Raw genomic sequence first — 25,079 nt, 5'->3', positions numbered from 1 at the left:
TATGTTCCCTTGACATTTAAAAAGGTATCTACTGTGGTGTTTTCCAGGACACATTTGGGTGAAGCGCTGCTGTACAAAGAAAGGGGGCTGTGTATAAAGAAAACACCACAGTAAAGAAAAACTGTATCAATACCCAGTTCGACCCACGTTGTGTTTTGAAAGAATTAGTTACAGAAGCTGCCAAGTTGTAATTTTGTATGATCATCTGCACGTACACATCTAAAGCATTTGCCAGCAAAAGTGCATTTACCTCAATCCTGAAGCTTAAAAGTGGATTTGACCATCACAATGAAAGGGTGATAACACTGTCTGACCTCTGATTGACTTGGTGCCCTCTTCCTGGATGCTGACTAGCACTGGTTATTGAGAACAACTAAAAATAAACAGCTTGCCTCATACACAGCAATAAAGTAAAAAGAGACACTGGAATGGAATCCTTGAGTTTCTCACACTATTCACCTTTGTGCCATCTTCCTCTGGCATTTTTCCCCTTGAGAAAAGGGGATGACACGGAAGGCACAATTAGACTTCATGATGAAAGCCAAGAACTTATTAGCAATTTCACTGAAGTGCCAAATTGGTAATGAGTTTCGGGTTTTCAGTGAGACGAGGGAATTGCATGAGAGACTACCCTGTGGAGGATGGTACCAAGCAATGGCACCACATTGCCATGCAAAGGATGACTCCTGATTTGCATAGCAGCCTTTTGTTTTCAGAGATGAAGGTCCCATTGAATTCAATCAGGAGTTCTGCCTGAGTATATGACATGGAGTACAAAAAAACACCAAACAAAAACAAAAACACAGGAGAAATTAACTTGAGGGTATGCCTTAAACTTTTAGGACTCTATACAGCAAGGTGGACAAGAATGTGCTTAAGGATAGGTCTACCCTTCAAGCTGGACAAGTGTTTCCCAACTCGAGGACAGACACTTGCACTAACTCTGAGCGAGCTAGCACGCTAACAGAATGAGGACATGGCAGTTTGAGAGGCAGGAGGAGTTAGACTCTCCTGAGTGCATTCTCATCAGAGACACTAGGTGTGTACTGGGGATGGCTAGACCCGCCCGCCACTCGCGCTGCCTCTCAACGGTATCATGAGTAAGACTGCGCGTCTGTCATGGAGGTCACAGATCACCTAGGGGAGGGGACCCCAGCTCTCACTGGCATGCCCCTGCAGCTCCTACGTGAAGAGATCAGGGGGCTCTGCGCACCACCTGCAACTGCAGGTGCCACCCCTGCAGTTCCTGTTGGCTGCGGTTCCTAGCCAATGGGAGCTGCAGAGCCGGCACTTGTGGCGGAAGAAGCGCACGGACTCCACGGAGCGCCCCTGGCCTTCCCTCCCCAAAGGAGCTGCCGGGGCATGCCAGTCAGAGCCAGGTAGGGAGCCCGCCAGCCCTGCCAACCCCCCCCCCACCAGCTGTGTCCTGGATCACGTGCCACCGTGCCCCACTACCCTCCCCCAGCGGGGGTCCTAGGCCATGCATTGCCACACCCCTGGCCTGTGGGCCACCCCCCACACTCCCCAGCACCAGCAGGGTTCTGGGCCACCCCTTCCAGCACCCACGATGCCCCCAGACGCCCCCCCTCTCCCTCCCCAAGCAACCCCGGCCCAAGTTTTAGCTAAGGGTACATAGTAAAAGTCATGGACAAGTCACAGGCCGTCAAGGGCAGTGGGTGGGAGGGACCCAGAGGGTCACATGACCCTCCCCAAATGCCGGGGGGGAGGAGGGCAAGGGACCAGCAGCCAGCGGGGACAGAGCCTCTCCTCTTCCGGCCATGCTGCCTGGCGGGGCACTACCTGGCGCAGTGCAGCTGTGCAGCGCAGTGGGACAGAGCCCCTCTTCGCCAAGTAACGTAGGGACGGGGAAGGGTCGGGCTGGGGAGAGTGTGGGAGCCCCGGGCTGGGGGTAGGGTGGGGAGAAGTCATGGGGGGGTATCACGTGGTGAGGCCACATGCCCCCCTTTGGCTGGGGCCCCCTGTGTCCCTCCCCACTAGTCGCCACTACAAGTCATGAATTTTTGTTTACTGTCCGTGACCTGTCCATGACTTTTACTGAAAATACCCATGACTAAAACATAGCTTTAATCAGGAGTTTTGATTCCACTTCCTCCTTTGTTTTTGTAAGTAAATTACTACTAGCAAAAGACTTTACAAAAAGTGAGTCTTGCACTTCAGTCTGGTCAGAGTTAGGCTTGGGCTCAATCTGGTTTCATCTGACAATGTTTTTCCTGCTGGGGTCATGTCACCATTGTTGGCAAAACTGAACCAGAGTCCCATAATGCTCTATGGCTAGAGCAGGGGTAGCCAACCTGAGCCTGAGAAGGAGCCAGAATGTACCAATGTACATTGCCAAAGAGCCACAGTAATACGTCAGCAGCCCCCAATCTGCTCCCCAGCCTGCCGGCAGCCCCCACCAATCAGCGCCTGTCGCTCCAGCCCCAGAATCAGTGCCTAGGTAAGGAGCTGCATATTAACCTCTGAAGAGCCGCATGCAGCTCGGAGCCACAGGTTGGCCACCCCTGGGCTAGACCAAAGGTGAAGTGGGAAAATATTGCCTGAAAAACTATAGTACTGATGTTGCAGTGGTGGTTTCCATACGAGGAGTGGAACTGTACTAAGGACATGGAAGTGTACTAAGAACTGTGAATCCAGTTCTCACAAATAGAGACATTAACTAAAGTATGCAAATAGTTTTATGACTGTAACTAAAAAGGTGATGGGATAAGGTATGTTGTGCAACTACATAAGAAAGAAGCTAATAGTAACCAAATAAGATCTAGCATACATTTTAAAATGCTTTGTATCCATTTTAAGTTGTAAAAGCAAGAACTGTAAGTAGAGCTATGAAATGCATTTTGAAAATCTACTAAGAAGCTAAACTATTGCAATCTCTGTTGCGTGTAGGTATAGCTCTGTTCTTTATTTGACAAGTCTGTCAGAGAATAAAACGTATGCCCTGTTGAAGCTTGTGAAATATGTGCAGACTACCAGGTACAGATATCTGTGCTGGGGTCTGCTTGGTCTCTGTGTTTTGCAACATATTTATGGAACCAGATCAGAAAAGACAGGGCTGTAACCAGGGTGGGGTGAGCAAGGCAGCTGCCCAGGGCGCAAAGCCATGGGGACAGAAAAATGGGGCAGAGAAATGACAACAAAAACACAGTAGGGGGCAGAGGCAACATGGGAGTATTGATAGTGAGGGGCCAGCAACGCCCAGTGGGGCTCGGCTGCACCTGCACAGCAGGGCTCAGAGAGGGAGCACCACCTCCAACCCAATTCACCTCAGTGGCCCACTCAGATTGTCTGGGTTGTGGGGGCGGACGGCCGGGTGCAACCAAAAAATTTGAGAGGGGGCATGCGACCCTGCATGCCCCCCTCCATGCATTGCCTCTGGTAGGAGATACAAATAGGCTTCCTCGTCCCACGTGCTAAAATGCCTACTCACAGCTCTGAGAAAAGATTAAAGGTTGGTGCATATATAGTGGAGTTTGGGGCATCTCCATTTGTTGTGTATAAACAAGGGTAGTATAAAATGAGCAGAAGTAAGCCCATGATTTCAGGACTGACATTGCAAGACAGGTCCCCAGAGTTGGTAATATATAACCTCTTTGTATTGTACTGATTTATCTTGGATCAGCAAACTGGTTGAGTCTGCAAAAAGAACAGGAGTACTTGTGGCAACTTAGAGTCTGGCTGATCGCACATTATTAACTAAAACCAACTTTATAACACCTTGAACATGCTGCTCCTCAGCACTTGAAGAGATTCCTCTTCGATCTTAACATCCAGTTTGCAATCACAGTGTGACACACCACCACCCCCCACCATACATAAGGATAAGACGAGATTTGGCATTTGTTTAATAAATAAGGAAACGGCAAATGCTCTAACCTGAGTCACTGATATTTTCCTTGCCATTTATTATTTGTATTGTGGTAGCACCAATCAGGGCGATGTTGTGATAAGCACATAATGAAAAGATGGTCTCTGCCTCAAAGAGATCATAAAGCTTTTGGTTTTGCTAAGTGAACTCATAATGAACCTCTAAACCTGTGGGGCCTTACGTTACAATCAGTTCTGTGCTGTTAGCCATTACAAATACAAAAGTGAAGTGGTTTTTTCCCCCCCAACAAAATGTCTTCCACAGGAAACCATATTACATTTCATACAGTGCCATACAGAAAATCCTGCACATATTTGACTCATCATCAGAATGTCCACTGTGTGCCTTACAACAAAGAAGGCAATATGAACATGATCCTGAATTGGTTAGGGAGCCTGTAAGAGGGTTTATACACCCCATACCGAGCACGGACAGAAGAAAGAGGAGAGTCATCCCTACATACAAGCAACCAGGCTGACCACATTTTACCCACAGCAATGAATAACTACCAACGCTGATTCCTCCAGACATATCAGGTCCTCACATGGCGCTGTGCATTTGTCTCTAGATGGTGCTGTGCATTTTGACAGATTTGCGTTAGCTTGCAGAGCATTACACCAGAGTCATTGCCATCTGTATGATAATCCATTTGCTACAACGTGGTGCTCACATTTAATTGTAAGCATGGCCCACAATCGCAGTTTTGCTTTTTTTCTTATTACAACAGATTGTTGGCTCATTCGTGCAACAGAAAAAAAAACAACCCAACTGAAGTGAAAAAACAAAGAAGCTGAAACTGACTGAAGTGAAGCACGGCCGCATATATCGATATATGTATTTGTGGGGTGGGGTGGGGTAAACTACTCCAGACACAAAGAAGTGGGGCATGATCAAATAAGCTTGAGAAGCTGTAGATGAATTGAAGGGGGCCACTTAGGAGAAAGCTAGGACCCCTAGAGAGACTGAACCAAGAGCAGCTGACAGAGCCAGTAGATTGAGAAGGTGGGCACGGATATGCCCATTCTTGGTGAACATGAGAAAGTCAGTCAGTAATCAAATGTTAAGCAAGTCGGAGCCACAATATAACCTGCAGTTCCAAGGAGACAGATCCATGTTGGTTTGTCCACTGTGGCATGTGACTTTTGACTACCAGGAATACTTCAACTTTATGAGCTCTGCTATTGTCTCTCTCTCTCTCATTCTCACACACCCCACCCAAGGCAGAAAACTTATGATGGAATGTATTTAAATCAATAATGGAATGCACGTACTCCCTTGCTTTGATCCCGCTGACTTGTAGCAATTTTGTCTATACTGCAATAAAAGCTCTGCAGCATGGCTGCAGCTGTCCTAGGCCAACTGACTCGGGCATATGGGGCTCAGGCTACAGGGCTAAAAATTGTTGTGTAGATGTTTGGACTTGGGCTGGAGCCACGGCTCCCAGACCCCACAATGTGGGAGAGTCCCAGAGCCAAGGCTCCAGCCCAAGCCCAGAGTATACACTACAGTGTTTAGTCCCACAGCCTGAGCCCTGCAAGCCTGTGTCAACTGACCAGGGCTCTGTGACCAGTGCCATGGATTTTTTTTGTTGCAGTGTGGGTGTACCCCAGACATCTAGAGAGGGACCACTGGTGATTGACAGGGAATGTTTGTTATCGGATGTGTTCTGTGATTAATGAAATAAAGAACCATTGATTGATGTTTATGTCAGGAAGAATCACTTTTGTCATTGATGGTTTCTGTAATCATGGCTTATTTGTCATAACTGTTGCCAACCTACTATGATAACATTTTTAAAAAAAAGATACTAGAGACTTTTTAAGTAGCAGTAAACACTTTACTTGTTGCTGAAAACCGTAAAGATTGGTGTTGCTGACTTGCCTTCCTGGCTCCACATGCAAGATGCTTCTTTTGATAAGGCTCACTACATAATGATTCCCCCATACAGCACTAGGGGTAACTTTGGATGTGAGATATCTGGGACAGAACCTATACTATGCTCAATTGTAGGAAAGAAATTTCTTTGTCTTGAACAGTACATAAGAGAAGTGTTTTGGGGAGTAAGTTATGAGTGAATCAAGTCACTTCTCCAGTCTTCAGCTCAGGTGGGTAATGTATCAAAACTCTCTTTCTGTATTCTTCACTGTGCTGTATTAATCTTTGACTAATAATCTCCATTTACATAAATGCCCATTGAGCCTGTTACTTGACATCTCATATCATTATTAAACATCTGAACCCAAAACAAACTGAAGCAGACTGAAGCCTCAAACTGTCAGACACAGGAGGTAAATTTCTTTTCTGATTTACCCCTGTGCAAGCCCCTGAAGTCATTGGGTGAGAGTCAGCACAGAACATGGCCCACTGCTCCTGAAGAATCCAGATCCCTTTGCAAAGATTCGTAAAACTGGCCACTCAGGATTTAATAGCATATACGAACAATGCCAACAATTGACTTAGTCCATCACTTTCTGAAAAGCCTTCAGCTGGCCTAAGTTATTTTTAGCCAACAATAACTATATAAGACTGAATCAGCACAGATGTTTCCCACTGGGGCTCGCCCTCATCTATAAACAAGGACTGGTCACTCAATTGTTACGTATTAGAAAAAAAATTCCCAATAATAATAATAATAATTAATAATATTAATCATAGGGATCACATAAGAAGACTTTTAGGGTTTAGTGGCAGCATGGTCCAGTGAATAGAGCACTGGACTGGAACTCAGGGGACCCCGGTTCTATTCCTGATTCTGGCACTAACCTCCTGGGTGACCTTGGCCAAGTCACTTCACCTCTCTGTGTCTTTACTTCCCTTCCCAACCTTTGCCTTGTCTGTCTAGACTGTAAGCTCTTCAGGGCAGGAACTGTCTCTCATTACATGTTCATACAGTACCCAACAGCAAGAAGCACTGATGTCAGCTGGGGTTCTAGATGCTACCATGGTACAAACAGAATAAAACTAGGAGGCTAATCATTTCCCAGTAGTTTCAGTAGGTACCTCCATTGATTTATCCTGCTCCTGGCTCTTGCTTTGATTTATCACTTCATAGAAAGTAAAAAGCACTGTTGAAAGTGCACTTGTTTCATTTGGCGTTTACAATGTTAAAAGACCCTTTCTGCTAAGAAAAACAGGGAATATGAGAGATTAAAGTAACGTACATGCTGTAAATTATGCAGTGTCCTCTTAGCAATGATCCATCATTCTGCCTAACCCTTGCTTGACCTCCCCTCTGTCCATTGTTTAAGTCTTTTTATTTGTGGCAGAGCTAAATGCCTGAATGTTGCCAAAGGAAAAGTGTGTCACTTATGTGTCAGATCAGAAATGTGTGTCCAAAGTCCCAGTCCCAGATTCATCAACAGGAAACAAGACCAACCGACAAATGTTTTTGTTCAAATGTGGATGCCTGTTCGAGTACGACGACGACAAACTGGATGTGTGAAAATTGCTCTGAAAAAAACGATGTTAAAATCACATTTAATCAGTGAGATTGTCTTTTTTGAATGTATGATCAGATTATGAACAGTCATGATATTATGAACTGTGTTTCAACAAATGTTAAAATTAATGCAATATGGCCCTCATTTGGTTTCAGATATAAGGGCTGAATGAATCATTGGGAGAAAGCATGGAAATTTAGAATGGCAGGGGAACTGTACAATGATGCATAATAAGTGGGTGGGGATGAATGGCTGCCTTGCAATTCTTCAACTGATCTACTGCTTAATAAGTGTATTCAGCACAAGTTCAAGCCAATTGACATAACCAGACTCAGGAAAGTTCTCCCCCAAACTCACAGCTGTTCCTATGACGGACAGGTAATGTCATATTGTAGCATATCAGTACCCTTTTATAGTATGAGAAAAGACCTAGCAGGGTTACCAAAGCACTGACCCAGAGAACATCACTTAGTTCTCTGGGTCAGTGGTACAAAGAATGCTAAAGTTTCCTATTTGGTGTTTTCTGGAAGACACACCGAAGACAGGAAAAGTGGATACAAAGGACAGAGAAAGTGACCCAATAAATATAAAGATCATTACATGCAAAATGAGGCACAGGAAAATATTTCTATTCAATCTGGGTCAGTGCTAGCAAACACCATTCCACAAGCTCACTACAATTTTGTACCTCTATTGCTTTGTGCAGCCAAATCTATTACTCTTCAATTTGCTTAATTGCTGCTTTTTCCCCCTCTAGACCACTTGCAGACATGGATCAGAATCTCATCCGTTTAGATATCTGGGGCCTAATTTTCCATTGCCATGCATCTCATATAGTCATTACACAAGTGTAAAATGAGTGCTAAGCGAGCTACAATGCTATCAAATCAGAAGGATTTACATCTACTTTGTGCTCACTTTGCATCGATGTAGGTGACTACACAAGTGTGACAGATGTGCCCTTATAGTCACACCCTGCACACTACTGTAATAATCTTTGAAAACTAATAACTTGCTGGTCAATTATATTCTGGTCAAACGTATATAACAACATTATATGTACAGTTATTAACATAAGCTGAAATCATGACAGAAGTGTGTTTCCTAGACAAGTCTGGGAAGTAGGTAAACCTGTTCCTCAAAGACAAAGGACAAACTGATGCCACAGCCAGATGTCATCAAAGCTGATGGGCCATAACCTATCAAGTGGCCATTCTTTGGCAAGGAAAGGGGGCAGGAATAAATAGGTCTGCAACTCAGCAAACAGCAGCAAAAAGCCTCCTCCCTACCAGACTCCATGTCTCCTTGCTTTCAGCTAGAAAGAACTTTATCTACGGGTCACTCTCAGGAAGATGCATTTTAAAGGGTAACTGAACTATAAGAGTGAGGGGCAAAAACACCCCAAGTTCTCTCTCCCTATCCATCTCTCTTGAATCAAAGATGACAAAAGAATCCAGCTCTTTGACTTTGGGAGGGATCCTGACCTGAAGATCAGTCAGTAATGCTGTTGGGAGCATGTGGTAAGAATTTAATCTTGAACCAAGCCAAGTTTGTAAAGTTTTAGTATCAGGAAGTGTTTTATCTCTATTTCTCTTGTAACTATTTGTGACTTTATTGCCTGTGCTTGTACTCACTTAAAATCCTATCTTCTTTTGCTAAATACACTTGTTTTAGTTTTTTAGTCAAAATTAACCCAGGGTTGTGGTTAAACTGGGCTGTGTGGTAACTCCATTTAAAAGGAGCACATTGTTGTATATTGTTCCCTGACAGGGACAGACTTAAAATGTCTGGACTGTCCAGGAGAGAGCTGAACAGTGCAGAACAAACATTTTTCGGAGGGGAAATTCAGGACTGGGAATATGTTGGGATCACCCTGAATGCAGTAGCCAAGGCTGCTGTAAACCAGAGTGGGGCTGGTGTTTAGTGACGGAGTATCGGGGTCAGAATCGCTGAATCAGGACTGTGGCTATACACAGACACTCAAGGTGTGACCTGCATGTTGTTTGGCTGTTTGTGAGGAGCCCAGGTTGGGAGCCACAACAGTGAAGCATTGCGAGGCACCCAAGGCTGCAGGGTAGGTTGTGACACAGTCCCTCATTGGTCTGGATTGCACCCCGGAATGTCACAACAAGGTGCAAAGGAAAAGACAGTCAGGTGACTGGATTCCAAACATGTTCCCAGGATCAAAGTTAACAGCACCTCATGGACACATCAGAACCACCTGGTGGACTTCCAAAGAAGGCACCAGCTACCAGAGTCTTAATGGAGTTTGCACAGGGCACTTTTAAAGATACATTTCTAAAGGCAGATCTTCCATGGCAGGGCTGTGGCTGCTGAGGAGTAGATTTGCCAAATGGTATCACCAAACAGGAACTCCCCCTCCACACAGACCTAACAGAATGGCCAGCGAACACGTGTTGGAGGCCTTGTTATTACTGTTACTTTTATATAGCCCCAAAAAGTGCCTGGGGCTTTACAGGTTTACTACTCTGACTTGGGCGGTAGAAGGAAAAGGTTCTCGATCTGCTGCTTATGGGTCACCATGTAGATCTGGGTATATTCCCATCATGTCTAGTAACTAAATAATAAAACCCTACCACTGCAGCACTGAGCTATTTATAGCAAATCCAACATGACCTCAAAAATCTCATCCAGTTTAAAGGTGCTTTTATGTGATGTGCCTATAGAAGCAGAGAGACAATTTTTATTTTGCTATAGATAAACTAGAAAGTAGAAAAATCTCAGGCTCTCAGATCATTCATCCAGTTAACAGTCATTAAACCATGAGCCACCCTAGGCTGCTGCTTTATTTGTTTAAATAGTAAATCATCCCTAGTATAATTCATTTGACTCCAGATTAATCTGGTCCTTTGATTCAGGTTGATGGGGTCCATCTGATTTCAGAGTTCACACAGCAACGCACAGTACAGGAATAAGTATTAAAAAGGGTTCTATTTCAGATCCTCTGTAGGGGCTAGCTCGCTCACACACACACCCCGGCTCTCCCTGGGATACTATACCAGCAAAGTAGTCCAAAGTAGACTAAGTACCAAGTCTCTCACCCTCTATGCTGTTAATCCCTGAGCCCTGGAAGGTTGCAGGGTCCCCTCGGCCCTGGCGGAGTGCATTCTTCCTTGTACTCAATAGCACAAACAGTGCCTTTTTAAACGCCTGCTTAACCTAACAAGGCCCACCTGTCCAGGACTGACAGCTCATACACTCCCTTCACGGCAAGGCAAATCCCTAAATGAAACTCAGTATTCCCCCATGTGTGCAGGTACATACTCTCCATCACAGCTCTTATGAATTGTTTCCCCACACATGCCTGTGTTAGACAACAAAAAAACGTGGTGTGAGTAAATATTAATCCTTTTAGTCCTCTTCTCCTTTTTATATATTAAATTCATTCACATATTAACGATTCTCCCAAAATCCATATGGTATTAGCAAAGAGTGTGTTTGAAAAGTAAGGCAAGAGTGTTGGTTTATAACCTGTGAATGACCTATATTTAGGAATTTCATATGACTGAGTATTGGACCGTACTTCATTATTGCGGGTGCCTCTAAGTGTATGGGAAAACAGATGTGCAAAAAAGAGACCCCCCTCAAACTACTAAAAGTGTCTACTGGAATATAAGAAGGATTGGGTGACTGACAGGGAACAATTGTTATTGCAGATGTTTTCTGAAATGATGAAATGGGAATCCATTAAAAGATGTTATTAACTCAGTGGGAAATGCTGTTTGTAATAATGTCAGTAATAATGACCAGATTAGAATTCCCTTTAGTTTACCGATCATGTAACTTAAAGATACCATAATAGAAATTCTAAAAGGTAAAATGAAAATGTTAAAACATAACACAAAGTGAAATTAATCGTAGGAAAGTAATTTTCCTTCCAAAAAGGGGTTTCTTTGTCTCATGCCCTATAAAAAGACAGGTTTCAGAGTAGCAGCCGTGTTAGTCTGTATCCGCAAAAAGAAAAGGAGGACTTGTGGCACCTTAGACACTAACAAATTTATTTGAGCATAAGCTTTCGTGAGCTACAGCTCACTTCATTGGATGCATTCAGTGGAAAATACAGTGGGGAGATTTATATACACAGAGAACATGAAACAATGGGTGTTACCGTACACACTGTAACGAGAGTGATCAGGTAAGGTCAGCTATTACCAGCAGGAGAGCGGTGGGGGAAAAAACCTTTTGTAGTGATAATGGCCAATGTACATGGCAGAGGCCAAGGGTGGTAATGTATCTATTCTTTCTGTAGTCTGTTTAGTACTGTACTAATCTCTGATTGATAATCTGATTAAATAATTCCATTTGATCCTGTTATTTGACAATCTGGAATTGTTATTAAATTTCAACATGCAACAATGGTATCATCATAGAACCATAGGGTTAGAAGGGACCGCAATGGCCATCTAGTCTAACCCTCTGCCAAGATGCAGGATTTGTTGTGTCTAAACCGTCCAAGACAGATGACTATCCATCCTCCTTTTGAAAACCACCAGTGAAGGTGCTTCCACGACCTCCCTAGGCATCTGTTCCATTGTCCTACTCTTCTTACGGTTAGGAATACAATAATGAAAAACTTCCTAACTAGAGGAACAACCAGACAGGAAACCACGGATGCCAATTTTACATGACTTATCCTACAACCTGTCTCATGCCTGAGCTACTCACTGCTACTACTTCTGTTTTCGTATCACTCATTGTGACAAGAGTGCTCTCTTTGCAAAGTGAAAAGATGAATTTTAGTTCAGCTGCCACCTGTGCCTCAACAATTCTTCTTTTCTTTGGCAGTTCTAGACCCTCAGAGCAATCTGCGTGGGCCGCTCTGACATCCAGCTTCTATGCTTCTTTTCAAATAAAAGTTATCAACAGTACATTGTGAAGTGGGTGCCAGTTTAGAAAGCCATGCTAACCACTTCTCAGGTCTTTTCTTCCTACCTCTCTAGAAGTGGATCCTTTCTTACAAAGCTACACAGGTGTTTGTAAGGAGATAATACAATTACTCTTTCATGGCAAGAATACTTAGTTATTTTTCAGTAGATTGAGCAGGTTCAAAATATGGCCACTAGCTAGCATCAGAGAGACAACAAAATCAGGAACCAGGGTAATGTGATAAAAATTTTGAATTGATTTGTGTTTTTACTGCAAAAAAAACACTAAACAAAATTTTAAAACCTCAATATTTGAGGATTTCACATCTTATTTAAAATTTTCAAATATATTCCGTTTGTTTGGGGTTTTTTGGGGGTGGGGGGGAGGAGAAACCATAAATAATTGTGGCTTTTTTAACTGATTACGGGCTGTTTTCATTCAGAAATGGTCCTTTATTTATTTTTTAAAGGGTCCTTTTTTTAGTATAAAAATGCAAACATTCCAACGTCTCTGGAATGAAAATCAATTTGGGTACAAAACTTGCTCAAGTTTTGGAAGCAAAAAGGCCATTTCATGCACAGTTAAATTTCTCCATCATTAAATGGCCCAGAACAAAAGGAATTATAATAGCTAGTGATTAAGGTCGTGGTAGTAGCTATTCATACTTGGAAAGAATCCACAGCACAACTATTTCAATTGCTGAAGCAGTGAAGTCTGGCATGGGTTTGAAATAGAAATAGTCCAAAGTTTCATCCACCATATCCTTTTGGTATTAAAAGGGAAATCCTGATGCCAATGAAGTAAATGGGAGTTTTGCTATTGACTTCAGTAGGGTCAGGACTTGACCCTAAAACTTCTCTCTCAGCCCAATCTTAGTGTAAGATAGAGGTCTGTGGGGAGTGTGTACCCTGTTCTCTTCTCCCCATCCACCCTTTCACTGCTACTTATTTCCCCATGCCCTCTGGAAACCAGGTGTATGCTGATGGTTAAGCTCCTTAACATTCCCATCACCAAAGCCTTGATGTTCATGTATTTTATCTACTGGATTGCACGCAGCCATGGTCTGTGATGGCTGTACCTTTCTGCAGTCCTAACAGCTATGCAGAGGTTTCCAGTGACATAGAATATGGTTTCACCCCTTTGTCTGCCAGGTTTCATCTGAAGTTCCTCTTCCATAGGTTAAAGAGAGGTAGGAATGAATGGCAGCCCTTAAAACTTATCAGTGAACGTGTTTGGAGACTAAAAAAGGGATTTATCTGCATCATGTTCGAACTCCTCAGCCTACCTTTTTAAGCTTTGCACAGCTCCAACTCTGCCTATATCTCTGCTCTTTTCCTCCTACGTCCAAACTCAAGATCTTGGTTATGCCCAGCTTGATCTCATAACCGCCCCCCTCGATACGGTTTCCCACTCTTAACTTCATGCTTTTCTACATCCTGTCAGCTGTGCTCGGATCAGATTTACGGTTCCCATACATGTAGAGTCCTTCCACAGCTGGCCCCCTTGCAAGAGCTTCCTGCTCCGGATTTTAAGTCTGGTCACATATTGTTTATATGGAATTAGCCTAAAGTAGGGCTGTAAGCTCCTCAGGTCAGAGACCTCATCTTCTTGCTGGACTATAAAGCACTGAGCCCCCTTATTCTATTCTAGGGGGAGATTTTCAGTGGCACAAATGTCAAAACTAGGCTCCTAACTGCCATTTGTGCCTTTGCAAATCTCCCCCATAAAAACCAAAAATATTTAAAATATAGCAAAATTCGCAGCAAAAGTGACAGAAGATTATATTGTAAAAAGATCCTGTTACATTGTGACACTTTTGGCTTTATTTTCACCTTTCACCAGTTCATATGCAGCTACATAAAAGGTTAAATAAGCTGTTAACCATATTGATTTCTATAGACACACAGGCCAGCAACCATTCCCATAATATATCTGAACTTTGCCACTGATTACTGAAAAATGTTCCTCATGACTATAAACTTAGTTAATGAAAACGGAATATGGTCTCTGGTTCAGATTACTGAAAGACTTTAAGAGGCTCTAATCAATGTTGGTAGTTGGCTTTAGTGTATGGGTGATGGGCAGTCTTGCTGGCCTGTAATATACACGAGGTCAGATGTGATGATCTGATGGTCCCTTATGGCCTTAAACTCTAGGACTACAAATTTTGAATGTCACAAGCCAGAGGCCTTGGGTGGGGAGGACAAAGGACGGGCTTACTTTTGAAAACATTTATTTAATTAATTTATTTATTTATTTGGATTTAAAATAATAATTTTAGGATGCCTAGCCGAGGTTCTAGACCTCACAACACATCATTAATAATACAATGAAGTCTCAGCAGCATTAATGTAATAATTTCAATAGGAACTCAGCCAGTCAGAGACCTCCAGACACTCCTTTCCACCTTTCATTGTTGTGGGACACATACCCTCAGCCCTCTCAGACAGGTGTCTTTTGCACCAATTTGAACCTATTTCTGTGTGTACATGAAAGAGACAGACACACACACAAGAATGGGTGGGACAAGTTCCAGAGTCCCACAGGCCTCACAGAGAAAGCCCTGACAGCCCCCATCCCCGCCCCCCTTTTATAATGAGGAAAATCCAGCTCAAACAGCTTGACAGACTGTAGTATGGCACATCGTTGGAATAATTCATGTTTTTTTAAACTCTGGGATTACTCAATTCACAGAGCTCATAAGAACCATCGGCTTTCAAATATGTCCTGATTGTTCAAAATATCCTTGCAGGGATTCAGATATTTCTGCCCTGTTGGAAAACTGCTGACCAGACACTCCTACAGTACATGATCAGCATCCTGATTCTGAAACACATGACCAGAATAAGAAGCAGAACCCAATCAGAAGAGAGTTCCCAACACAGATGGGGGTTGGAGGTGCACTTTCCTCAAGCAACTTAGCAACATGGTACCTATAACAGGGCCTGCACTGGGAGACTCCAACAATCTGTTTTCCACACCAAAGAGGATCAACTGAGTCCAGACCAGAATACTGTGGGGTTATGATGCACTCACAAAAATTACTATCTCCAGCATTGTGGAGGAGTGGTTAAAAAATGTTTTTTTTTAAAACATGGGGAGGTTAAATTTAATTTGTACTTTATGATTTTTTATTAAGTATTTTAATAAACAATTTAATTAACAAACAACAGCCCCTCTTAAAAAAAAAAAGATTTTGGACTTAATATTTGCTTGTTTCTCTAACTCATACAGCACAAGACCATGTTCTTCTCCAATTTCTCTTTGTAAATGGATTATTAAACATACTGGTTGAATATTAGAGAGACAAGGTGGGTAAGGTAATATCTTTTATAGGACCAACTTCTGTTGTTGAAAGAGACAAGCTTTCAAGCTATACAGAGCTCTTCTTCGGGTGTGGGAAAGGTAATCAGAGTGTCACAGCTAAATACAAAGTAGAACAGATTGTTAAACATAGGTGTTAACACATGTGGTAACTTCAAAACGAAGTGGGCCATTAACACCTCTGCAGTTTGGGGACAAATAAGGGTTGGTAGGTTACAGACTGTTGTAAAGAAAGAGGTCTGGTCTACACTAGGAAATTAGGTTGGTATAATTATGTCAGTTAGGGGGGTGAAAAATCCATAGCTCTCAGCAATGCAGTTAAACTGACCTAACCCCAGGTGTAGACAGCAGTAGGTTGATGGGAAAATTCTCCCATCAACCTAGCATCTCAGGTAGGTGGAATACCTACACCAACAGGAGGGATTCTCCCATCGGCGTAGTTTGTATCTTCACTGTGCCACTGTAGCAGTTTATGTGTAGACATGCCCACGTAAAGCCAGTATGTCTGAATCCATGATTTTCAGTGTCTAGCAAAGTTATGAATTTAAACTTCCAAACTTGTCATTTGAAGGTGTTGTGCAGGTTTCCTTTGAGGATGAGGCCTGAGGGGCCAGATATGGAGTGATTGTTTTGCAAAAAGGGATTTCCTTTCCCAGATCAGAAGAAGAGCTCTGTGTAGATCGAAACCTTGTCTCTTCCCCCACAGAAGTTGGTTTAATAGAAGATATTACTTCATCCATCTTGTCTCCCTCATATTCTGGGACCAACCTGGCTACAATAATGCTGCAAATAACTGGCTGAACATGGCACAGATTGGGAGAGTATGTACTAAACAGCTTTCTGAAAACTGAGCAATCAGGCAAGAGCAGCCAGTAATGACTACATTAGCACTTATCAGTTCTTTGCTGTTGTCTAGCTCCCAAAAACGTGGCAGGCATTTCTCCTACCTGTTTCTATGTATTGGAACATGATTCTGTCTAGTCTATTTAGACTATGTCTACACTATGCAGCTTTTAGCGACACAACTGTGCCGTTACAGCTGTGCCGCTAAGAGTTGTGCAGCGTAGCGACTGTTTGTCAGTAGGAGACAGTGCTCCTGCCGACAAAAAAACTCCCACCCCCAACGAGCAGCGTTAGCATTGTCGGCAGGCAAGCGCTCCTGTTGACAAAGCACTGTTCATACTGGCGCTTGTCATCAGCAAAACTTTTGTCTTTTGTGGTGTGTGTGCTTTTTTAACACCTCTGAAAGACAAAAGTTTTGTCTTTCACTTGCAAGTGTAGGCAAAGCCTTAGTGTCAGTAGTGGAGCACGGGACAAAGTCCACAGTCACTTAAAGTAGAACAGCACCTCAGTTCTTGACTCCCTACTGACACATAGGACCTATGATATTAATCTCAGTGAGATGTGCATGCCTGGAAAGAGAGGAGCAATGAGCTATGTAAGCAACAGGACTCTTCTGGATATGAGGGTAATGTGAGATACGTTTATTCCTCAGGCCAAAGGCCTACAAGCACCTGAGATGCGTAGTTACCTCCAATTATTACACTTTATTCAGTGTGTCATTATTCTATTAAGAAAATGGTAAGACTAGGAAATCTGAAGACATGTATTCTCTGGAGTCTGTAACCTTAGCTAGCCAGTTTGTTTCCTCCCTAATCCCAACTTTCAAAACATGACCAAACTCATGACCCCTGTACAGTAGAGTGAACAACTAAGCAGTGGTAGCTCTGGCTAGGCATAGCCAACCGAAAATAATCTGAGTGAGGAAACAGAAAGTGAGAGGAAGAGAGGAAATCATCTGAACAGAAGAGAACACAAAAAACAGGTATTTATGAGAAGTGCATCTTTCTGCAGGTCCTGAACAGTAAGCGATGAAAACCCTGCTGTGCTTTTCAAATTATAAATTGCTGACCTGGTTTTACTTCAAATGCAGCTTTTCAAAACAGTGATTGTTTTCTTTTTAAAAGCCCCCCCCCACACACACACACGGTTGCGGTGTCCCTGGGATTGATTACCGCAGGATACTCCCGTATTTACAGATACAAGGCTATTTTTGTGACTCAGAGCCATACCATTTATCAAACTCAAAAAACCCCCATTCTTAGTCCCATCCCCTGCCCACCTCCCTCACCCTCATCAATTTACCTCTTTCAGGTCGTGGACAATAGCAGTGAGCCTCTCATTCTCTGCTTGAACCTTGGTGACCACTGCCCTGCTCTGTTTCAGCTCATTTTGCATCTCCAAGATCTTCCCTAGGTAATAAGCTTCCTTTGATGCAGACTCCTGCAGGAGAGTCTCTTCACGTGTTTCACCATCTTCAGCCACTTTGCGGTGGATTGAGAATGATTGTCCAAATGCCTGCAAGAGTAAAATAATGGAAGCCCTTAAAAATCTACTCACTGTAGAGAGCAACTCTACCCTGCCATGAGGAATGGACCACATCTGGGGCCTCCAAGCTATGACCAACTAAACACTGTATCAGCAGCTTTCCAAGAGATGAGGGTGTGACAGGTTGAACCCCCGTCTGGGATGCCACCTGATGTGCTGGAGTCCCACTGGTTCTGCCGTTCCATCAGCCTGGGTTTCCTCACCCTGTCCTAGGTGTGCCAGGCCCTCAGGCCTTCTCTAGCACACATACACAGGTAGGGACACACCCAGCTGCAAACGGACACAGACACTGAGATCAGCTCGGGGATTTCCCAGCACTCACATGCACACCTCCTTTGCGGCATAAACCCAAAGTAATATTGTCTTGAACGGTATAGAAAGTTCTGCACATCGCAAGCTCATAAAAATTCACCCCCTCCCTCAATGTGGAGGGAGATATGCACAGCTTTCCCCCCTCCTCCTCCCCAAGGTATGAACGGCACAAACTGGGTTTTGAAATAAACAAGAAATTAGTTTATTAACTATAAAAGATAAATTTTAAGTGATTATAAGGGATAGCAAACAGAACAAAGCAGATTACTGAGCAAATAAAACAAAACATGCAAATGAAGCTTAATACACCCAAGAAACAGATTACAAAATGTAATTTCTCACCCTAAATGTTGTTTTAGGCAAGCTGCAGAGTTTCTGTAGCTTAGAGTTCCAGTTATTTCTCTTTACAGACTGGACCCATCTCAGCCTGGACTCAACCCCTGCCTTTCCCTTCAGGTGTTTTTAGCAATCTTCCTTCTTGGACTGGGAGGCAATGGAGACCAGTCCTGTTTGCCTTACTCCCCAGCCTCAAACAGAATTTACATAAAGCGAGAACCCTTTGTTTCCAGTGGAAAAATACCAGCAATGTCCAAGATGGTACTCTGTACCAGGTGACATCATCAGATGACCCTGCAGTGTCAAAGCAACAAAGCTCCTCAGGATGGTGGGATATTAGTATCTCCAAAGCCCTGGAATGAGTTACCTAGGGAGGTGGTGGAATCTCCATCCTTAGAGGTTTTTAAGGCCCGGCTTGACAAAGCCCTGGCTAGGATAATTTAGTGAATGTTGGTCCTGCTTTGAGCAGGGGATTGGACTAGATGACCTCCTGAGGTCTCTTCCAACCCTAATATTCTATGATTCTATAAGTTCTATTGTCCTTCTTAAATGGCTCATTCAGGCTGATTGCCTACTGTCTGGTGGGCGTTCCCCCAAGTACACACGCAGTTGTAATTGTTATAAAGTCAATATTCCTAACCTCAGATACAGAAATCATATATGCATACAAATTGGATAAGCACATTCAGTAGATCATAACCTTTTCAATGATACCTCACATGACCGACCTTGCATAAAACATATCTTAGTTATGCCATATTCATGTCATAACAATATTTCTATGACAAATATGGGGTGTAACATCACAGAGGGCCCCACTTAATTTGCATGAAATAAAACACACTGAAGCTGTTGTCATCTGTAACATAGACGTAGCTCAGAATGAACACAGGTATCACAGTGCAATATTTCATCTTCTTCCAGGCAGTCTCCTCTGAGATCAAGATAGTGCATTGCTTGCTGAGACATTTAGTCTTCCTAGGCTCAATATTCTTATTTGTATTATCATAGCACCTAGGAGACCTATTCATGGACCAGGACCCCTTACATTGTGAGGTGCAGGACAAAAGACTGTCCCTGCCCATGGTGCTTATGCCATCGGTAGCCATTTGGCCGTCACTGAACTAGGTGATCTAATATCTGCAAGTGCTCTTTTTCTCTAATTTCTATTAAATAGATTTTTTTAAAAGTGTACATGGCTCGTAGTGCTCTCTACATTGTCTTCCATTTTCAACAGTGTCTTATAATGTGACCCAACATCAGGCAGTCAGGAGTGCAAAGAAAAGGTGTGAAGGCTGATCATAATTCAGAAGTAAGCTGAGAGGGCTATGTAGGCATGACCATCTATATTACTGTACAGCAAATAGGGATGCCACTTTTAAACTCTCAAAAAAATAAATCAGAGAGTTTGACAGCATTTCCATTTTTTATTGACTTTCTTCTTCTCATCCCTCCACTCCCTTCTTTTCTATCCCCTATTCCTCTCAGGAAAAGAGAGTATTATTATTTAGGGATGAAGAGAAATTTCTAAAGGAACAGATATTTGCCAGTTACTCTTTCCCTGCTGCTGGCTTGAGTGATCCCCTTTCTTGCACAGCATTTCCCAGTGGTTAATGAGAGAGATAGTTGCTTTGTACAGCTCTAGTTCAGTACTTCAGCAGGCCCGGTAGAGATCAGCAGCATAATTTAGCTCAATAAGACAGACAAAAAGGTACATAGCGAAGAAACATCTGCCATTTCATTTCAATTACTGTTAGTCAAAACAGTGGATAACCTGCTCAAAACCAGACAGTCTATCTCAAAATCCAATGGAAGTAACAAAGAGCCACTATCTTAATAGCTAAAGCTCTCACACATATTTCTTAACCCAAAAAATTATTCTTGCTGGAAGATAGTGATAGTCTTCCCATTTCAGGGCTGACAAAGGTTGTGGAAGCATCTATTCCTCTAATGGAGACCCTCCCAAAATTTTAATTTCTGCTGTACTCATAGCTCCATTCTCAGCCTTATACCCCAAACCCAAAGTATACTATACAGTTGTTCTTCTTGTAAACAGTGCTCTCCTTTACCTTCTTGTTAATGGAAATGTCATGCTGAATTAAATTCATTGCCTTACTGTTATTTATAGCCTTCTCAGAACACATGCAACATTTTACTGGCATCACAACTGAAAGAACCCTTGAGAATTTAATCGCAAAACTCTGTTCATACCTTTGTACTTTGTAAGTGTGGTTTACTTGAAGGGTATTGTGAAATCAGCATTAAAGGATTCTAAATATATTCAATAATATATTAATCCAGCTGTCTCTTCAAAAGGCTGCAAGTTCTTAAACAGCAGGAGTCAGCAACTTACTAGATGGGTTATTTTAAACAAGAGGTTCGATTTAAAATAATGAAACTGTTAATTGTGATTCAGTCAATAAACCTGTTAATATAACAGTGAGTTAGGAACACTGCCGATAAAGTGCATCTTATGAAATAAAAGGTGCATTCAGTGGCTCATTATTAATGATTAAAGGCCTAAGCAATAAAGTGCCTGTCTATCAAAGGGACACAGATACTGTGGTGATGAAAGCTAGAAACAAAACCACATCTTTTTAAAAGTGGAAGTCAACTCTGAACATAAACTCTGGAAAGTCAAGCATAAAAGTATAATTAGACAAGCCACAAAAAGAATTTGAAGAACAACTAGCAAAGACACAAAAACTAACAGCAAAATCTTTAAGAACATCAGAAGCAAGAAACCTGCCAAACAATCGGTGGGGCCACTGGACAATCAAGATGTTAAAGGAGCACTCAAGGAAGACAAGGCCATTGTAGAGAACCTAAATAAATTCATTGCATCACTCTTCACTGCAGAAGATATAAGGGAGATTACATCTCAGCTGCCCTTTTTTGATGACAAACCTGAGGATCTGTCCCAGATTGAGTTGTCAGTCGAGGAGATTTTGAAACAAACTGATAAATTAAACTGTAATACATCACAAGGACCAGATGGTATTCACCCAAGAGTTCTGAAGGAACTCAAATATGAAATTGCAGAACTACTAACTGTGGTATGTAACCTATCCATTAAATCAGCCTCTGTACCAGATGACTGGAGGATAGCTAATGTAACGCCGATTTTTTCTAAAAGGCTCCAGAGGCAATCCCAGCAATTACAGGCCAATAAGCCTAACTTCAGTACCAGGCAAATTTGTTGAAACTATAGTAAAGAACAGAATTATCAGGCACATAGAGGAGCACAATATGTTGGCGAAGAGTCAACATGGCTTTTGTAAAGAGAAATCATGCCTCACCACTCCATTAGAATTCCTTGATGGGGTCAACAAACATGTGGACAAAGACGATCCAGTGGATATAGTGTATTGGAATTTTCAAAAAGCCTTTGACAAGGTCCCTCACCAAAGACTTTTAAGCAACGTAAGCAGTCATAGGATAAGAGGGAAGGTCCTCTCATGGATCAGTAACTGGTTAAAAGATAGAGAACAACGGCTAGGAATAAATGGTCAGTTTTCACAGTGGAGAGAGGTAAACAGCAGAATCCCACAAGGATCTATATTAGGACCAGCGCTATTCAACTTGTTTATAAATGATCTGGAAAAAGGGATGAACAGTGAGTTAGGAAAGTGTGCAGATGGTACAAAATTACTCAAGATAGTTAAGTCCCAGGCAGACTGCAAAGAGTTACAAAGTGATCTCACAAAACCGGGTGACTAGACAACAGTGACAGATGAAATTCAATGTTGATAAATGCAAAGTAATGAACATTGGAAAACACAATCCCACCTAAACATACAAAATGATGGATTCTAAATTAGCTGTTACCACTCAAGAAAGATCTTGGAGTCATTGTGGACAGTTCTCTGAAAACATCTGCTTAATGTGCAGCAGCAATCCAAAAAGTTAAACACAATGTTAAAAACCTTTAGGAAAGCGATAGAGAATATGACAGAAAATATCTTAATGCCACTATATAAATCAGTGGTACACCCACACCTTGAATAATGTATGTAGTTCTGGTTCTCCCAACTCAAAAAAAGATAGATTAGAATTGGAAAAAGTGCAGAGAAGGGCAACAAAAATGATGACAGGTATGAAACAGCTTCCAAATGAGGAGACATTAAGACGACTGGGATTGTTCAGCTTAGAAAACAGACGACTAAGGGGGGATATGATAGAGGTCTATACAATCCCAAAGGGTGTGGAGAAAGTGAAGAAAGAAGTGTTACTTAGTCCTTCACATAATACAAGAACCAGGGATCATGCAGGGAAATTAATAGGCAGCAAATTTAAACACACACATAAGGAAGTATTTCTTCACATAATGCAGAGTCATCCTGTGGAACTCATTGCCAAGGGATGTTCTGAAGGCCAAAAGTATAACTGGGTTCAAAAAATAATTAGATAAATTCACAGAAGATAGGTCCATCGATGGCTATTAGCCAAGATGGTCAGGGATGCAACCCCATGCTCTGGGTGTCCCTAAACCTCTGACTGTCAGAAGCCAAGATTGCATGACAGGGGATGAATCACTCGATAATTGCCTTGTTCTCGTCATTCCCTCTGAAGCATCTGGCACCAGCAGCTGTCGGAGGACAGGATACTGGGCTAGCTGGGCCATTGGTCTGATCCAGTATGGCCATTCTTATGTTAGCTATGTGTGTTTGTAGATGGTGGCATATAAAATGTGTCTATCACAGCAGCTGTAGCTGGCACGGCAAGAGAAGACAACTAGCCCCTGAAAAGGTGGGAGGGCAGGGCAGCCTTAGAATCATAGAATCATAGAATATCAGGGTTGGAAGGGACCTCAGGAGGTCATCTAGTCCAACCCCCTGCTCAAAGCAGGACCAATCCCCAATCAAATCATCCCAGCCAAGGCTTTGTCAAGCCTGACCTTAAAAACTTCCAAGGAAGGAGATTCTACCACCTCCCTAGGTAACGCATTCCAGTGTTTCACCACCCTCCTAGTGAAAAAGTTTTTCCTAATATCCAACCTAAACCTCCCCCACTTCAACTTGAGACCATTACTCCTTGTCCTGTCCTCTTCTACCACTGAGAATAGTCTAGAACCATCCTCTCTGGAACCACCTCTCAGGTAGTTGAAAGCAGCTATCAAATCCCCCCTCATTCTTCTCTTCTGCAGACTAAACAATCCCAGTTCCCTCAGCCTCTCCTCATAAGTCATGTGTTCCAGACCCCTAATCATTTTTGTTGCCCTTCGCTGGACTCTCTCCAATTTATCCACATCCTTCTTGTAGTGTGGGGCCAAAAACTGGACACAGTACTCCAGATGAGGCCTCACCATTGTCGAATAGAGGGGAACGATCACATCCCTCGATCTGCTCGCTATGCCCCTACTTATACATCCCAAAATGCCATTGGCCTTCTTGGCAACAAGGGCACACTGCTGACTCATATCCAGCTTCTCGTCCACTGTAACCCCTAGGTCCTTTTCCGCAGAACTGCTGCCTAGCCATTCAGTCCCTAGTCTGTAGCTGTGCATTGGGTTCTTCCGTCCTAAGTGCAGGACCCTGCACTTATCCTTATTGAACCTCATCAGGTTTCTTTTGGCCCAATCCTCCAATTTGTCTAGGTCCCTTTGTATCCTATCTCTGCCCTCCAGCGTATCTACCACTCCTCCCAGTTTAGTATCATCCGCAAATTTGCTGACAGTGCAATCCACACCATCCTCCAGATCATTTATGAAGATATTGAACAAAACCGGCCTCAGGACCGACCCCTGGGGCACTCCACTTGACACCGGCTGCCAACTAGACATGGAGCCATTGATCACTACCCGTTGAGCCCGACAATCTAGCCAACTTTTTACCCACCTTATAGTACATTCATCCAGCCCATACTTCTTTAACTTGCTGACAAGAATACTGTGGGAAACAGTGTCAAAAGCTTTGCTAAAGTCAAGAAACAATACATCCACTGCTTTCCCTTCATCCACAGAATCAGTAATCTCATCATAGAAGGCGATTAGATTAGTCAGGCATGATCTTCCCTTGGTGAATCCATGCTGACTGTTCCTGATCACTTTCCTTTCGTGTAAGTGCTTCAGGATTGATTCCTTGAGGACCTGCTCCATGATTTTTCCGGGGACTGAGGTGAGGCTGACTGGCCTGTAGTTCCCAGGATCCTCCTTCTTCCCTTTTTTAAAGATTGGCACTACATTAGCCTTTTTCCAGTCATCTGGGACTTCCCCCGTTCGCCACAAGTTTTCAAAGATAATGGCCAATGGCTCTGCAATCACATCCGCCAATTCCTTTAGCACTCTCGGATGCAACTCGTCCGGCCCCATGGACTTGTGCACGTCCAGCTTTTCTAAATAGTCCCTAACCACCTCTTTCTCCACAGAGGGCTGGCCATCTACTCCCCATGTTGCGATGCCCAGCGCAGCAGTCTGGGAGCTGTCCTTGTTAGTGAAGACAGAGGCAAAAAAAGCATTGAGCACATTAGCTTTTTCCACATCCTCTGTCACTAGGTTGCCTCCCTCA

The 25,079-nt window shown here is 43.0% G+C and overlaps 1 protein-coding gene across 14 annotated transcripts in view; it reads right to left on the bottom strand.

The window, feature by feature from the left end:
- The window catches only part of BICD1 (BICD cargo adaptor 1), a 255,883-nt gene that overhangs the window by 126,739 nt on the left and 104,065 nt on the right, over nt 1-25,079 (bottom strand). For all 14 annotated transcript variants that reach the window (XM_074939484.1, XM_074939494.1, XM_074939511.1 and 11 more), the window contains exon 2: nt 17,683-17,895. In XM_074939484.1, the coding sequence (XP_074795585.1) occupies nt 17,683-17,895 (213 nt within the window). The remainder of the gene's footprint in view (nt 1-17,682; nt 17,896-25,079) is intronic.

Source organism: Natator depressus, chromosome 1, assembly GCF_965152275.1.
Source record: "Natator depressus isolate rNatDep1 chromosome 1, rNatDep2.hap1, whole genome shotgun sequence".
Taxonomy (NCBI): Eukaryota; Metazoa; Chordata; order Testudines; family Cheloniidae; genus Natator; species Natator depressus.
Note: the sequence above shows the minus strand (reverse complement) of the source record. Positions and strands in the feature narration are given on the sequence as shown.